The sequence below is a fragment of the Hemicordylus capensis genome, chromosome 2, assembly GCF_027244095.1.
Source record: "Hemicordylus capensis ecotype Gifberg chromosome 2, rHemCap1.1.pri, whole genome shotgun sequence".
Taxonomy (NCBI): Eukaryota; Metazoa; Chordata; class Lepidosauria; order Squamata; family Cordylidae; genus Hemicordylus; species Hemicordylus capensis.
In genome coordinates this window covers 187,690,456-187,706,827 of record NC_069658.1, presented here as the reverse complement: position 1 = coordinate 187,706,827, position 16,372 = coordinate 187,690,456, and the positions used below count along the sequence as shown (strand labels likewise).

The window sequence follows — 16,372 nt, the reverse complement described above, 5'->3', positions numbered from 1 at the left end:
TTAATGTATTGGTGGAAAGAACTGTCAATCTTTTGGGAGTGCACACATCCAATGCCATCTGGGTGCCTGGGTGCCTGAGCATCTCAGCATTGACTTTTGTCAAGTTTCTTGTCTTCAGGTTTGTGGAGATGCATTTGAATGAATGATACAGGTGGCTTCTCAGTTCTTCAAGAATTGAAGCTCTTATTTGTGGTTGCCTACCTGTCCCTTGCCCATGCCTTCCCATCTTATAGTCTTATTGTGCCTCCCTTACATTTAAAACATACCATACTGTCATAGCCACAGGGTAGTCATAGAAGGCTACATTGAGCTGATGTCTGACACCTTTTCAATCTTTTTTGTTTGAAAAAATGCCAGAAAAAGTGGGGGGGTGGGGGCTGTTCACTCTGTGTAGCAAAAATCAATGGTTTAGAACAGCACTTCCTAAACTTTTGATCCTTGGTAAAAAAGAAAAAAAGAGAAAAGAAAACACACACAGATATTTTCTCAGTTCCCAGAACAATAGGTGGGCATTCTCCTTGCAACTGCAGGAGAGCCCAATTACTAGTGTTCAGTTATTAGCATCTCCTTTGCCTAGTCCAGGGGTGGCCAATCTGAGGCTCCAGCTGTTGTTGGACCACAACTCTCATAATCTCCAAGGCAATGGTAGCTGGGGATGATGGGAGTTGTAGTCCAACAGTTGGAGAGCTTCAGACTGGCCACCCCGAGGATCAAGGAAGAGAGCGTGCTTTCTGGACCATGGTAATGCTTCCGTTTTCCTTCCCTTTACATGCTGATGTGGGCTGCATCAGGGAATCTTGCTATGTTCCTGACTCCCTTCCTCTGGGTAATGCCCACATATTGGCAGATATAAGGTCTCTCTACTCTGAGGGGCATAGGGTGGTGGAAGAACCCAAGCTGGTGGCTTAATATGTCAAAACATCCTTTAGGCCCTTCCCGTTGCACACTAGTGTGCTCAAGCACCATTCAGAAACCACTGAGGGCTAAACCACACATGAAAAACATGCTTGGCTCCCAGGTGCTTAGTTTTTCTTTGCTCAGTAGCAGCTTCTGCAGGGGGAATCAGGATCGGGTATATAGGTATAGCAAGGTTGGCGTGGGCCCTGGGACAAAAAAGTGAAGATGAGCCTCTGTCCCCTTTCTTCTTCAGAAAGGCATTTGTGGGAGAGCAAAGAGCAAGCCGCTGTCATTCAGCCTGCAGGACCCGCCTCCCTCAGGGGCTGAGGGATGTCACACACACACACACGCCCAATTCAATTGTAGCTACAACCCTGATTGGGACCATAGGAACATAGGAAGCTGCCATATACTGAGTCAGACCCTTGGTCTATCTAGCTCAGTATTGTCTTCACAGACTGGCAGCGGCTTCTCCGAGGTTGCAGGCAGGAATCTCTCTCAGCCCTATCTTGGAGATGCCAGGGAGGGAACTTGGAACCTTCTGATGCTCTTCCCAGAGCGGCTCCATCCCCTAAGGGGAATATCTTACAGTGCTCACATGTGGTCTCCCATTCAAATGCAACCAGGGTGGACCCTTCTTAGCTAAGGGGACAAGTTATGCTTGCTACTACAAGACCAGCTCTCCTCTCCAAAGGATTAAAACTCTCTCCACAAGCTCCATCAAGCCCCCAGTGGCTGCTTTGAGTGAAGAAAAACTAAGCACTTCAGGGCCAAACACATGACTAATGTACTGTAACATGTAGTTTGGCCCTGGCTTAAATCACTGGGAAGAGTTTTCTCATTGTAATAACAGATCATCAGTGAAGGGGGTGGGGGTGGGGGAAAGCCCTACTAAAATATCACTAAAAATAGCAAAGAATGTTGTGGAACAATATGTAAAGACAATATGTATTTGTCTGGCTACCTCTCCGTTCAACTGACACTTATGGGTAATAAATCTTGAAAGAGGAGGCAGAGTGCCATTTGCCTCACGGCAGCCTATAATAACAAGTGAGGTATTGGCCCCTGAGCAGGAAGGGAGGCATGAGATCTCAAGGCTGAGCATAGAGTTCTCTCAAAGGACTCCTATGTCTTTGGAGGCTATGTTAACAGGCAAACAAATCAACAGGGAGTTTTCCACACAGGGCTTTTAAAGCCCTTTAGCTGGCATCTCCAATGGAATGGAGGGTGTACGTTCACATATCAGGCAGATTTACCCAAAGTCCCTGCGAGCTATAGGGGAGTACTCCACACACAATTCGGGTTTGTCATTGCGTGTTAGAGTGCAGCCCGGTTTATATCAGGGTAAAAAACAACCACGTTTTGTGTTGGGGTTTTGGGACAACGTTGAGTTTGCAGTAAAGCCTCACAGAAAACTCATGGTAAAGCCTGCTGGGGGGAAAGCTCCTAGCAAGGTGTTTTCTGGCATGAGATGTGATCACTGAGGGCAGAAGGTTGCACCTGTTGAATTTCTGCCACACAGCAGTTAATAATAAAAAAGAAGCCCTGCCAGAGAGGAGAAAAGGAAGCCACTCTGAGCACTTGGTGGCAGCTCAGACCTCTCAACCAGACTTAGCTTGGTGTCTCTGGGATGGTGTGGTTGGGGCGGGTATGGCGGCTGGGGGTGGCATAGCCTGGCCCAGCTGATCTAGGACAGATGGCCAACTTTTCCCCTCATGCCAGAGGTTCTTAGCAGCTGCCAGGGTCAGGGAGAGAAGCTGGTTGGGACAGGGCTGGTAACAGAGTGGGGTAGGAGTGGAGTGGGGAGATGGGCCTGGGAGGAAAGGTGGGCAAGAACTGCAGGGCAACTGTGTGGGGGGAGGAGGCAATAGAGGTAGAGAGGGGGCTGGGGGAGATTGCAAGGGGAACAAGGGTCATTTTGGGGTGGGAAGAGCAGGCACTGCCCAGGATGCTGTGGCTTGACCCTGACAGATGGTCCGTTCAGTCAGGCCCATTAAGAGAAATGTAGCCGGCTCAGCAAAACCGCACTCGTTAATTTCCATGCTACATAAGGCCCCACCCTTCTTCTCTTCTTCACAATCTCCCTGAGAAGAAAGCAGTCCGGTCAAGAGCGCTTCCTTTCACCCTGCCCCTCTGTTTGCCTCTCTCTTGTAATGTGGGGGCTCACACGTGGATGCACCAGCAGCTGAAATTGGATGGGAGAGGGTTGAAGCCTCCCCCCCCACCGCCCCCACCGCCATCTCAAAGGGACCTCTGTGATATTCTACATTAAAAAAAACCAACAACAACCTCCCTGGCAGAGGCAGAGTGCCATGCATACATGTTGCCCTCACGCTGCCTGTGCATCTTAGTATCAGAGTGTGCAGGTGTGCATACCGCAGCTGGGCTGAAGGGAAGGAAGCAGCCAGAGGTATGCATTCCCCAAGCCCAAAATCACCCCCCACCCAAAGGGTCCTTGAAACTGTGGCGAGGCTGCCCCTTCTTCATGTGGTGGAAAGGGAGGGCAATTGAGCACAGAGCATTCTCTGGCATGCGCTATCAAGCCCCATTTGACCCTTCTGAACGATCCTTTAAATTGCCTGGTGAGGTGCCTCCCCCCACCCCCAGTAAATTTAAAGAACCCCAGGATGTGTCAAATGTATATCTGAGTGCAAAAGCTGTGTTGCTTTCAATGACACATAATGTGTGTGGATGGACATAGAAAACTGTCTTCAGTCAGGCCATTGATCCATGGTCTTGTATATGGACTGGCAGCAGCCCTCCCAGGTTTCAAGTAAAGGTCTTTCTCTCCTAGCCTGGATTTGCCAGGCATTGAACTTCTGCGTGCAAAGCATGTGCCACGCCACTGAACTGTGGCTCCTCATCTGAGGATGTACATTGATATGTGTGCATTCCACTGAAATCAATGCCATGCAGAGAGCATCTGCATTCTGGTTCACATTTGGAAACACATCCAATTTCAGTCTAGAAGTTCTAATCCAGATGGTGGTGGTGGTGGTGGTGGTGGTGGTGGTGGTGGTGGTGGTGGTGGTGGTGATGCTTTCCTAAGAGCCTAAAAAACAGGGTGCTGTAAACCATAAAGTCACAAGACTCTGCCTGCAAGCTTACAGTCCAAATCTGTTATTATATTCATGCATATCGAAGGCGACTTCTGCTTGTGGATGCCCTAAATTGGATGAGTGAAGAATGGAGGATGAGGGGTGGACAGGGAGGTTCAAAAGAGGAAAGGTTTATTTTCCCCCACCTTTCTTTTTTGGAGGTGAAATGGAGAGCAACAAAACAAAAGGCAAGAGCAAAACCCACAGTGTGCAAAAAAAATTCCCATGAGTCTACACTTAGAAACCTTATTAGTCACTTATCTATAAAACACTCAAAGTGATAATGCTCTGGGTTAATTAATATGGAGTAGGTACCTCCTGCTGGTTCCTGACACTCAATCATTGCTGTGGATTAGAAGAGCATAATGGAGGCAGTGCAAAGAAGCAGAAGCAGATAGGGTGGGTGAAAAGTTTGTAAGAAGAGGGGCTCTTCTAAAAGTCAATATGATTAGCAGCAGACATCTCTCTTAGGCACAGCATTTAACCTTTAGCAAATACCTCTTAATGTAGTGAGTAATGTAGAACCATGTAGTGAAAAGGTGTGTGTGTTGTGTGGGGAATCCACCCTTCAGCAGAGCTGTCCTTAGAGAACCCTGGCAGGGTGCAGGGCCTGGGGCAAATTAGACACTGTGGAGGGCCCCTTCCAGTTAATCCTAATGGGGGTGAAAAGAACGGGGTCGGGGCAGTCGCCCTGCTTGCCCTGCCCTAAGTACAGCCCTGCCCTTCCAGGTGCTTTCATCCCCCTTGATTGTGACGCAGGGGCGTAGCTAGGGAAGAGGGGATGTGTTTGCCCTTTCCCTGGCAGCCCCTCGGAGTGAGAGGGATCATTAAGAAAACAGGAAGGTGTGGAGCTGGGGGGCCCTCAGGAGCTGGGAAGCCCAGGTTCTTTGAACCCATCTGCTCAATTATAGCAACACCCCTTATTGTGAGTACAACAGGATGCTTAAAGGATGTGAAAGGATAACTACTCCATGTTAAGTGAACTTGAATTGGTACCCAGAAGCAAGCAAAGCAAAAGGCGGTGGTTTGGGGCCCCCTAAGCAAGTGAGCCCTGGGGAACATCCTGACTCTCCTATTTTCTCACAGTTTCTGAGGTCACAAGACACACCCATAATTCATGAGTCCAGAAGTCAACACCACAAATACACACATACAAAGGGATAGCCATATACATAGACCCATCTACCTTGTACACATCCTGCTGCCATACAGATCTAACAAAACACTCTCACTCGCACACGTGCCATGCTGAGCAGCCGCAGCCTGACACACTCCCCCCTCCACCCCGCCCCAGCCTCAGCTGTTCCTGACTGGAGCTGCAGCTCATTTTGCTAAAACCCCCCTAATCCCCATCACTAATCGCTTTAATGGGGCTTCTCACAGACCAAGCGAGGGCGGGAAACAGAGATGCAGTGGAAAGGGAAATAGGACCATTTGGTCTTCCTACAGAGCAAGGAGGGAAAGGATATCTTCCTGTCTAGCTCGAGAATGGACTGGAATCCAGGAATCTCTCTCGGAAAGTGGGTTCTGGCTGAGAGAATATCAGGATCTATCTCAAACATTGGGAAGGCACAAGGGAGGTGTGAATCAGAATTGGGAGGAAGCCAAGATGATCAGCTCAGTCCTGTTGAATGCCCTGTGGCCTCAGTTTCCTCTCTCGCCATCTGTCAGTGTGAATTCCTTGAGCTGTGCCTCATACAGTCCCCAAAACTGACACATACAGCATTGGTATAACACAACATTCTAATAACCCCCCAGCTTTCTGCTGGCGCAGTGGGGAAATGGCTTGACTACCAAGCCAGAGGTTGCTGGTTCGAATCCCCGCTGGTATGTTCCCCAGACTATGGGAAACACCTATATCAGGCAGCAGCAATATAGGAAGATGCTGAAAGGCATCATCTCATATTGCACAGGAGGAGGCAATGGTAAACCCCTCCTGTATTCTACCAGAGACAACCACATGGCCCTGTGGTCGCCAGGAGTCGGCACCAACTCAACGGCACGCTTTACCTTTCTGTTGAGGACAGAATTTCATGTTTAGCTTTTCTGTGCTAATTTCCAGTGTAGAAAATGCAACAGCATTGTGGTGTGGGTTAGGGCTGAGCACCCTACTATTAAGCAGAGTGAAGGAGGCCACTTCAGATGTTGAATTAATTGTGGGCCAGTTGATCTCAGGGGCAGCAGAGCAGATCATCCAGCATCCCCCCACATGGATGGCTTGCAAAGGAAGGAAAACAAAATGGCACCACACTGTTTTTACCTCTTCCTTTCCCAAAGGAAGAATGTTTTATGGCTGCTTTCCTCAAAAATACCAAGTAATCTTATGTTTGTTTAACTAAGACTTCATTCCAGGAACAATTCATTTTTCCTCCTTCTCCTTTCCCTCCCTTTTCATTCTGACTCCACACACACACACACACACACACACACACTACAGGATCTCCACACTGGGACAAAGTTTTCATCAACAAAGCATAAATGACTACTAAATAGAATACAACAATGGAGTTGGGGAGATTTGAAAGAAGGGGACGTGATGTTAGTAGAAAGAAAGGGAAAAAGGAGGGAGAGTTATTTGGTGCTCCGTTTCATTGGCTGGTGCTGGGACTGTTGAAAGACTACAGCTGTCTTTAGATGGCCTGCACTGACAGAATTAACACCTGTGGTGGGAAAAAGTGGGATCCTGTTGGCAGCCTCTGTCCAACCTTTGCACATTCACTAGACTGTATGTACATTCTCTCTGCATACAAAAAGTGCTTGCACATAGGGTCATAATATGATTATTATTGTGGTCTGATCCTCTAGTATTTAAATAAATAAATAAATAAATAAAGACAGACAGACTCGATGTCTGTATAAAACAAACCAGTCAATAACACCTGTCTGACTGTGTAAACAAGCAGTAATATGCACAGTCCAGATCTATGCAAACACAAAACAAACGTCCCAACAAAACCAGGGTCCTGCCTGGCCACACATAACCTTTGGTCAGTGCTTCTCTGCTCTTTGAAATGCCGTGGCCACCATTTTCTAGCTCCGGAGAGGCCACCCAGCCCAGAGAAGAACTTGAGTGGCAACTGGCAACCAATAATTTATAAGGGCATACATAACGCATAATACTCAGGAACCAATTCTCGAGTGCAAAATGCACATGTACAGTGTCATATTTTAATGGCATCTATTTGTACTGGCTCAGCTTGTACACTCAGCAGAATTTGGTGGTAAAGGTCTTGCTAGGTTGTACCACTGTGGGTGGAGTGCGGAGCAGAGACAGAAAAACAACCCCCCTGCACAGAAAATTAACATGGAGGGCTGTGGGGGAGTTCAACCTAGCCTTCTCCTTCCTGAGATGTTGTTTTCCTTTGTCCAGAGAGGATTTTTCCCACCCATGAGGAAGCAATTCAAATATGCAAATCTCTTCATGCACACACAGCCTGAAGAAGTACAATCCAGTAAATGCTATCCCACTTGATTCTGCTGAATGTCTAAACTGCAGATCACAAAGTCCTTCAGCAAAATGCATAGCACTGGTGACTGGTAGAGGATCAGACCCACAAGTACATGCGTATTTTGCAAACAAAACCTATTATTTACACACTCATGGGTGCTATTCATAAATGGTGACTGACACACATACCAGGAACTATTTTGTATTCAGTTCCTGGGTGTAACACAGGACACCACCTCAACGTGCTACACCTGATCACAGGAACAGACTGCACACCCACCAGGTTGTTTGCATGAAATAGCAATATTTCTAGGGACCTTTGTTTTCTGGATGTTGCATAGAAATAGACATACCCTGCAGAGAGGGCTCTTGGACATACAATATTGCCAAGAAGAAGAAAAGAAAAAGAATTCTAACTTGGCCATAAAAGAATTACCTGAACAATACAGGCCATCTGGGAGGGTTACTGAGCACTTGACCTGCCTCATGACAGTTTCAAGAGGACCAAATTATATGTTCATGTTAAATAAGTACTTTGGCCTTGCTTTTTTTTTTTTTTTTTTTTGCCTTCTTCAAATAGCAGCCTCGAAGGGGGAAGGGGGCAAAATCTGGATCTCAGATCATAATCTGTGGGAGGATTTTTAACATTTTTTTCCATACTGTTGTCCAAAAATTGCCTCCAGAGAGAAGTCATAGGAACATAGGAAGCTGAGAATACTGAGTCAGACCATTGGTCCCATCCATCTAATTCAGTATTGTCTACACAGACTGGCAGTGGCTTGTCCAAGGTTGCAAGCAGGAGTCTCTCTCAGCCCTATCTTGGACAAGCCAGGGAGGGAACATGGAACCTAGATGCTCTTCCCAGAGCAGCTCCATCCCTTGAGTCTCCCATTCAAATGCAACCAGGGTGGACCCTGCTTAGCTAAGGGGACAAGTCATGCTTGCTACCACAAGACCAGCTCTCCTCCTCGACCACTGAGTGAGCTTCCCCCTTTCTATCTCAGAGCCAGCCACCATAAAATTCAAGCCATCAGCTGAGGCTTTTCCTCCTCTAGCCAAAGGTACAGCCATGATATACCTTATAGTGTATAGCCAAAGCTAGAGACCATATATACACATCTATTTATTTGGTTGGTTGGTATACTGCCCTTCCAAACGGCTCAGGGCGGTTTACAACAGGAGAAAAACAATTAAAACCAGTTAACAATTAAAATCAAAACTATAAAAACAGCATAAAACCAATTTAAACATTCAAACAGCTAAAAACCCTGGAAAAAGAGGGCAACCATTTAAAACAATTTTTAAAAGTTTACAGTAGTTTAAAAACCCTGGAAGGCCAGGCTTTCCACACACACATATACACATACAATAACTCAGCCACACGCACCCTCCAGGTCTCAGCCTCCGCTATTCCTGCCAGCTCCAATGGGGTGCACTAACTCCCAGCCAGAGCCAACAGCCAGCCACGTCACATCACCACCACAACTGCTGCTGCTGCTGCTGCTAGTCTTCAACTACTAGTTTTGTGCAGTAGTAGTGCCAACAATGTGTTATTGTGTACAAAGCAGGCGTGAACCATCTTGTTAATCAGGCATGAACAAGATAATAAAAGATAAGGAGGGAAGACAGGATTTGGTAAAGAGGGCAGGAAGTGCGGGGTAGTGGGTTAAGAGGTAGGTGAAGCTCTGGGGATCCAGGAAAGTCTTCCCAGAAGAAATAGGAATTGCAATAATTTGAAAGGAGAGAGAGGGGAAGAATATTCCAGGCCTAGAGAGGCCTACTGGGAAGGCTGTAACGTAAGACTGAAGGGCTCTCTTAGGTCTCCATAGTTTTAGCCTGGCTTTTAATATCTAGTTTTAATTTTAATCTGGTTAAAAGGGTTGATTAATGGTTTTATTTTGATATTAATGTAAACTGCACCGAGCCACTTTAGCAAGGGCTGTATATAAAATGAATGAATAAATGAAAACAAGGTTGGGGCAATCCATACAACTGTGTTTTGCCCCCCTCCCCTTTCCCCAACCCTACAGATCCCCCAGATTAGCTATGCCTCCACTGCACCTGAGCTCAGCGACAGCAACCGCTATGATTATTTCTCCCGCGTGGTGCCTCCGGACTCCTACCAGGCCCAAGCCATGGTGGACATTGTCAAGGCGCTAGGCTGGAACTACGTCTCCACGCTGGCCTCCGAGGGCAACTATGGCGAGAGCGGCGTCGATGCCTTTGTGCAAATCTCCCGCGAGGCTGGTGAGAGGGGCTGGCGGGTGTGGTCCGGGGAGTCGGGAGAGCCAGTAGGAGCCAAACCCTCTCTGGGAAATAAACCCCATCATCTGACACCTGTGGAGGTTGCCTGTGGTCACTTGGCGGAACAGAGGAAGCTGCCATATCCTGAGTCAGACCATTGGTCCATCTCGCTCAGTATTGTCTACACAGACTGGCAGCAGCTTCTCCAAGGTTGCAGGCAGGAATCTCTCCCAGCCCTGTCTTGGAGATGCTGCCAGGGAGGAACCTAGATGCTCTTCCCAGAGCGGCTCCATCCCCTAAGGGGAATGATTTCTTACAGTGCTCACACATCAAGCCTCCCATTCATATGCAACCAGGGCGGACCCTGCTTAGCTAAGGGGACAAGTCATGCTTGCTACCACAAGACTGGCTCTCCTACCTGGTGATCAGGGAAAGGCAATTTACAGATGGTCAAAGGCAATCTCCACTTTTGTCAGTTAATGCACAATCTGTGAGAGTGGGTTACAAGGCCAAATACCTGTGGATGCAGCTACAAAGGAATTCTGAACTTGATGTGTCCTGAATTGACTGGGGGGGGGGGGGAGCCTGCTATTAGGGACATAGCCATCTTTTTTATTTATTATTTCTCTGGGTAAACGGCTTTGTAAACTTTTGTTGAAAAGTGGTATATAAATATATTTTTTGTTGTTGCTGTTGTTAATTGCGGTTTGTTTACCTAAGCCATGGCTGAACATTATATCTCTGGATACCTAAACTATGCTTACAGATCAGCCAGAATCCAGGAGGTGGAACCATGGTTTTCTTAGCCATGGAATGCTGAGTAACCCCCTGCTGAGTGCCTCTCTTACATTTACAGAGGGAGAGCAACTATCCCTGTCCCAGCACAGCATCTCTCCAGTGGCTATAGCTGATGACGACTTTGTGTTTGTTTGTATTGTGAGTCCTTTGGGGGCAGGGAACCAATGTCCCCTCTAACAGAGATTCCCTGATGTTGTTGACTACAACTCCCATAATCCCCTGCCAAAGGCCATTGCAGCTGGGGATGTTGGGAGTTGTAGAGAACAACATCTGGGAATCCCTGTTAGAGGGAACACTGAAGACAACCATGTTATTCCTTGTTTAACATAAGATACTTTGAGGACCTTTTGTTAAAAAGCAGTATATAAATATTCTTGATGGTGGAGATGATGATGATGATGATGATGGTTGAAGTCTGGTTCCTCCCCAAAACATGCAAGAAGTAGATCTGGTGTGTCACTGGGCTCCATCTTGACTCCTTAACCAGTCAGTAATAGCTCCATGTGTACTTCAATCCTATGCCTGTTTACTCAGAAGTAAGTGGGGTTAATTCCCGGGTATGTGTGTGTGTAGGCTTACAGCCTCAGTCTGGGATTGCTTCCACAAATAGGAATTAGCAGAGGCTATCACACAGGGTTATTTTCTCCAGAGTTAAATCCCCTTGCCCAGGCCAGGATCTAACCTTAGGAAGCAGGAACAATGGGATCATCGCCCAATAAAGGCCTTTGCTATTCAGAAATTGCAGGTGAATTTCTATATCAGCATATCTATATCACAGTTATTGGTTTCACAGTCATACCCTCTACCCAAGGAACTCTGGGAACTGCAGTTATGTGAGTGGAGGAACTAGGCTACACTAACCAAAGAATGTATTTATTTGTTTGATAAATGTATATCCTGATCTTCTTTATCTCCCATAAGAATTCATAGCACTCACCAGACTACAGTTCCCTGGAGCTTTGGGAAAAGCTATGACAGTAATACTGATATAAAACCAGCATGAGTTTGTATTGTAGATATGCTCTTTGTATTCCTGGGGGAAATGAGAGGGATATTCTTCTGCCCCCACTGCTTGTCAGTGGCCCTAGACCAACGCTAGCCTGAGATACAAACCATGGCACCAATATTAGCTGTTTAGGAGGCTTAGATTAATACAGTAATAAGGAGAAAGCACTTTACACACACCCAGGGGCACTCTCATCTCTGCCCAGTGCACAGATAGAGTGATAAACATGGCTAGCCAGCAAAACATTTGGGTTCTACAGATCTCAGATCCTGTTGAAATACAGACATTTGTGCTTTTGTTTAAATACATACACCTTTGTGCAAGAATATTTATATACTGCTTTTCAGCCAAAGTTCTCAAAGTGGTGGTGGTGGTGGCGGGGAGAAACGGGGCTCACCACCATCCAAAAGAAATATACGGTAGATACCAGCAACAGCCACTGGAGAGATGCTATTCTCGGGCTGGATAGGGCCAGTTGCTCCCCCCTTTCTAAATATAAGAGAATCACCACATAAAAGGTGCCTCTTTGCTCAGTTAGCAGAGTTAATTATGTAATGTATTTAAACAAGAGCTCAAATGCATTGGAAACAAGTGCCTGTTACCAATGTAAGTAGCACTCCTGGAGTGCAGGCATGCTGCTTTAAGTATTTGTGCTCTTTCGTAAAAACGTAACGCACGGATGGTTCCTTAGACATCCACAGCACCACAGGCAGCTCATAACCGCCTACATTATGTTGTGGAACATGGCCACTGTTTCCAGTATACGTGGCTCTTCCTGAATGTGGGCATGCTACTTTAAGGATTTGTGCGTAGTTCCTTAGGTGCCTGCAGCAATTCAGATAGCTCGGAACTGCCTACGTTATCCTGCAGAACATGTCGGTTACTATCCCAGTGTAGACATAGTGCTGACCATGATTTGTTGCCTTAAACTTGGGTTAGAAGGAGTCTTGCTCAGGCCTAAATGGCCACACTCCCTGAAACTCTTTTGCATTTGTCAGGTGGAGTCTGTATTGCCCAGTCCATCAAGATTCCACGAGAACCCAAACCAGGCGAGTTTGACAAACTCATCAAGCGGCTAATGGAGACCCCCAATGCCCGTGGCATCATCATCTTTGCTAATGAGGATGACATCAAGTGAGTGTGTGCCATCAGATGCAGTACTACTCCAAGCATCAGTCGGAAGGAAAGGTGGGAGGAGCTACTAACTCTTATTTCTCCCATGCGCCCTCTACAGGCGAGTGCTGGAGGCTTCGCGTCGTGCCAACCTGACCGGGCAGTTCCTATGGGTGGGTTCTGACAGTTGGGGCTCCAAGATCTCCCCCATTCTGAAGCTGGAGGATGTGGCTGAAGGCGCCGTTACCATCTTACCCAAACGAGCCTCTGTTGAAGGTAATGAGGGACAGTGACCCACACCCAGCAGATGACTAGGACTGACCCCAATAAGAGGGGGGGGCATTCCTTATTGGACAAGCTATTTTGGAAATGGGACCTCAGACAAACCATTATTTTTATTGTTTATTTTTCACTCAAGCACACTTAGTTACAAGCTTAATTTGTAAAGAGACAATCTGCTCTTAAGCACCGGTCTGTAACTGCCCTGATGTGAATACAAGAGCGTTATTAAATGTCATTAAATGGTAGCTAATCCATTTTAAGGGGATCCTGAGTAATGACCATACACTTAAACCAACATTTCAAAGCCTTGGTGGCTGAAGATTGTGAAAGGTAGACTTCACCCTCACTCTTGCTGTGTGCATATGGGTGTGGGGGGGAGGGGAGTACAGATTTGAACTGGCTAGTGGTGGTGAGTACCACCTTAAGTGGCGCAGTGGGGAAATGCTTGACTAACAAGCAGGAGGTTGCCGGATTGAATCCCTGCTGGTACCTATATTGGGCAGCAATGATATAGGAAAATGCTGAAGGGCATCAATTCATCCTGCATGGGAGGAGGCAATGGTAAACCCCTCCTGTATTCTACCAAAGACAACCACAGGGCTCTGTAGTTGCCAGGAGTCGAAATTGACTCGACGGCACACTTTACCTTAGTGGTGGTGAGTGCTGGACCAGTGGATTAATTCTGGATTAATTGCTCTAGAGCAAAATAATGTGATATTCTGGATTAATTGCTCTAGAGCAAAATAATGTGATGTTGACATGGAAATACAGGAGGCCTGAAAGATTTTGGCAGGGAGTGTACTGTAGAGTGAATTGCAGGGGGTGTGTTATGGGTTCCCATCCACTCTGTAGAAATGGCATCTTATGAGCTGGGTTACTACTTTATTTATTTGACAGAAGCTTATATGCCAAGTAGCCACCTAATGGTGCAGCGGGGAAGCAACCTGCCTAGAGAGCAGGAGGCTGTTGGTTCAGATCCCTGCTGGTGTGGTTCCCGGAGTATGGGAAACTCTTATATCGGGCAGCAGCGATATAGGAAGGTGCTGAAAGGCATCATCTCATATTGCGCAGGAGATAGCAATGGTAAACCCCTCCTGTATTCTACCAAGAAAACCACTGGACTCTGTGGGTGCCAGGAGTTGACACCGAATTGATGGCACAACCTTTCCTTTCCCACCTATATGACAAGCAGAAAGAATCTATGTGCTAGGAAACATTTAGGAGAGGGGCCACAAGTCAGAGGTAGAGCACATGCTTTGCTTGCAGAAGGACCCAGGCTCAGTCCCTCTCCTCTCCAAGTAAAAGGATGAGGATGGAAGCAGATGGTGGGAGAGACCACTGCCCGGATGGCTGCTGCCAGTCAGAGCAGACAATACTGGGCTCATTAGACTAATGGTCTGACCCAGTATGCAGCAGCTTTATAAGTTCACTAGCTGATTTTTGCCTGTTATGCAGCTGTAAAAGTCATTGAGCTTCTGTGAAGGATGGCAACTTTGTTTGCGATGTGGAAGCGAAATATCCTCAGGGGACGTGGCAAAAGAAAAAATTAGTTTGAAGACCTAAAGTTGTGAGGAGAGCAAGGATGTGGAACGTGGGATGCTGGGGAAGGAAGCAGAGTTTACTATAGGCGAGTGTGATTAGAATGCTACATATATATAAACTAATGCAATCCTAGACTCAGGGGCGTATCTAGGGTAGGGCAGGCAGGGCACGTGCCCTGGGTGCCACTTGAAGGGGGGCACCATTTAAAAATTTATAAATAAATAAATAATAATGGCCATGGAAGACAAAATGGCCACTGTGCATGTTCAAATGGCCTCTGTGAGGCCCTAGGCCATGCCATTTGAGCATGCATGGCAGCCATTTTGTTTTCAGCGGCCATTAAAAAATATATTTAAAAAAAAATGGCCACCACACATGCTCAAATAGTCCCTGCAAAGCCCTAGAGGCCAGCGAGGGAAGGGGGAACCTTTGCAGACCCACCCCACAGCCTTTAGGGAGCCCCCGAAGGGGCTACAGATATTTTTAAAAATTTAATAGAATATAAGTCACTGTACATATATTCAGTTTGGCACTATGTACAGAGAATCAGGGCTTGTGAATACTGAGCTGAAGCTTATGAGCTAGGATTGTATTCATTTGCTCTTACTTTGCTTCTTGTGATGAGTTAAATGTGATGTCTTAATAATATGGCTATTAATGGTGAGTTTGTCTTTGAATCGGTGTGAAATCCTTAGTATAAAGGCCTACTGGGAGTTTCTTGCTCTCTTTCTCACATTTTAACTGTCTTTCTGAAATACTAGAATATATTCCAAGCAGTGACATAGTTTACTCTGCATATCCTTTAATTATTTTCAGAGTAAATAGGGAAAAGTCAAATTCTCCATTTATTTTTAAAACTTATGTAATAGTGATGCTACAATGCATAGTAGAGAATTAGACATTAGTTTTCCAAGTACAGCTCCACATAGTATTTGGGTATTTCATGAGCCCCAGCATACTGAAATTTGTAGTTTTCCAGCACCTTTTGGTCTGGCTACATCCACAGCTAAATTGTTTTTGAAATATTAAAAGATTAACGAGCTTGACTTGTATTTTTCAGCTGATATTATGGTAAAGTTATCTGAAAGATGGGTGTCGGATGTTTGGACAGGGGGCGCAATTTCAGTGCTTGCCCTAGGCGCTATTTTCCCTAGATACGCCTCTGCCTAGACTGCATTAACTAAAGCACAATGTCCAGATCATGAGAAGTAATCATTCCAGTTTATTCTGTGTTGGTCGGGCCGCACTTGAAATCCTGTGTCGAGTTCTGGGCACTGTATTTTAGAAAGGACATTGATACACTAGAATGGGTTCAGAGGAAGGCGGCAAAGATGGTAAGAGTCTGGAAACCAAGTCCTGTGAGAGATGGTTGAAAGAGCTGGGTATATTTAGCCTGGAGAAGAGAAGTCTCAAAGTGAAGCGTGAAGGGCTGACGCAGAGAAGAAGCAGCAGTCTTGTCCTTTGATTCTCCTGATGGCAGCACTAGAACCAAGGGGTTTGAATGACAAGGAAGCAGATTTACGATAGACATTCAGAAGGATTTCCTAGTTATCAGAACTGTGAGACGGTGGAACAGTCTGCCTCATGCAGTGGTGGGATCTCCTTCTCTGAAGGTTTTCTGACAGAAGCTGGACAGTCATCTCTCAGAGGTGCTGGAGCAGCTTCCTGCACTGAACAGGGGGGTGGATTAGAAGACCTCCAAGGTCCCCTCCCACTCTAAAATTTGGTGTTTCTACTGTTCTGTGCATGCTCAGTAGAAATCAGCAGGTGAAACTTTACGGAGCATAGAGTTAAGCCTGACCAGCTGCTAATGCCTACATAACCTGCCACTGTTGAAGGCACAGTTGCAAAGGCGAAGGTGGTGGGAGGGGGGGTGGAGTTGGTGTCCGTAAGGAAGAATGCCTGCGAAGGCCTCACTTACCCACCGGCTCTCCTTTCCCTTCT

General features: G+C 46.5%; 1 protein-coding gene across 5 annotated transcripts in view; it reads left to right on the top strand.

The window, feature by feature from the left end:
• LOC128347328 (metabotropic glutamate receptor 6-like) overlaps positions 1–16,372 on the top strand; it is a 56,022-nt gene that overhangs the window by 20,983 nt on the left and 18,667 nt on the right. For 2 of the 5 annotated variants that reach the window (XM_053301797.1, XM_053301796.1), the window contains exons 3-5: positions 9,474–9,690; positions 12,490–12,625; positions 12,726–12,880. In XM_053301797.1, coding sequence (XP_053157772.1) covers positions 9,474–9,690; positions 12,490–12,625; positions 12,726–12,880 — 508 coding nt within the window. Of the gene's footprint in view, positions 1–8,881; positions 9,117–9,216; positions 9,240–9,473; positions 9,691–12,489; positions 12,626–12,725; positions 12,881–16,372 lie in introns of those variants that run through there. The other 3 variants (XM_053301798.1, XM_053301799.1, XM_053301800.1) reach the window with 3 other exon arrangements.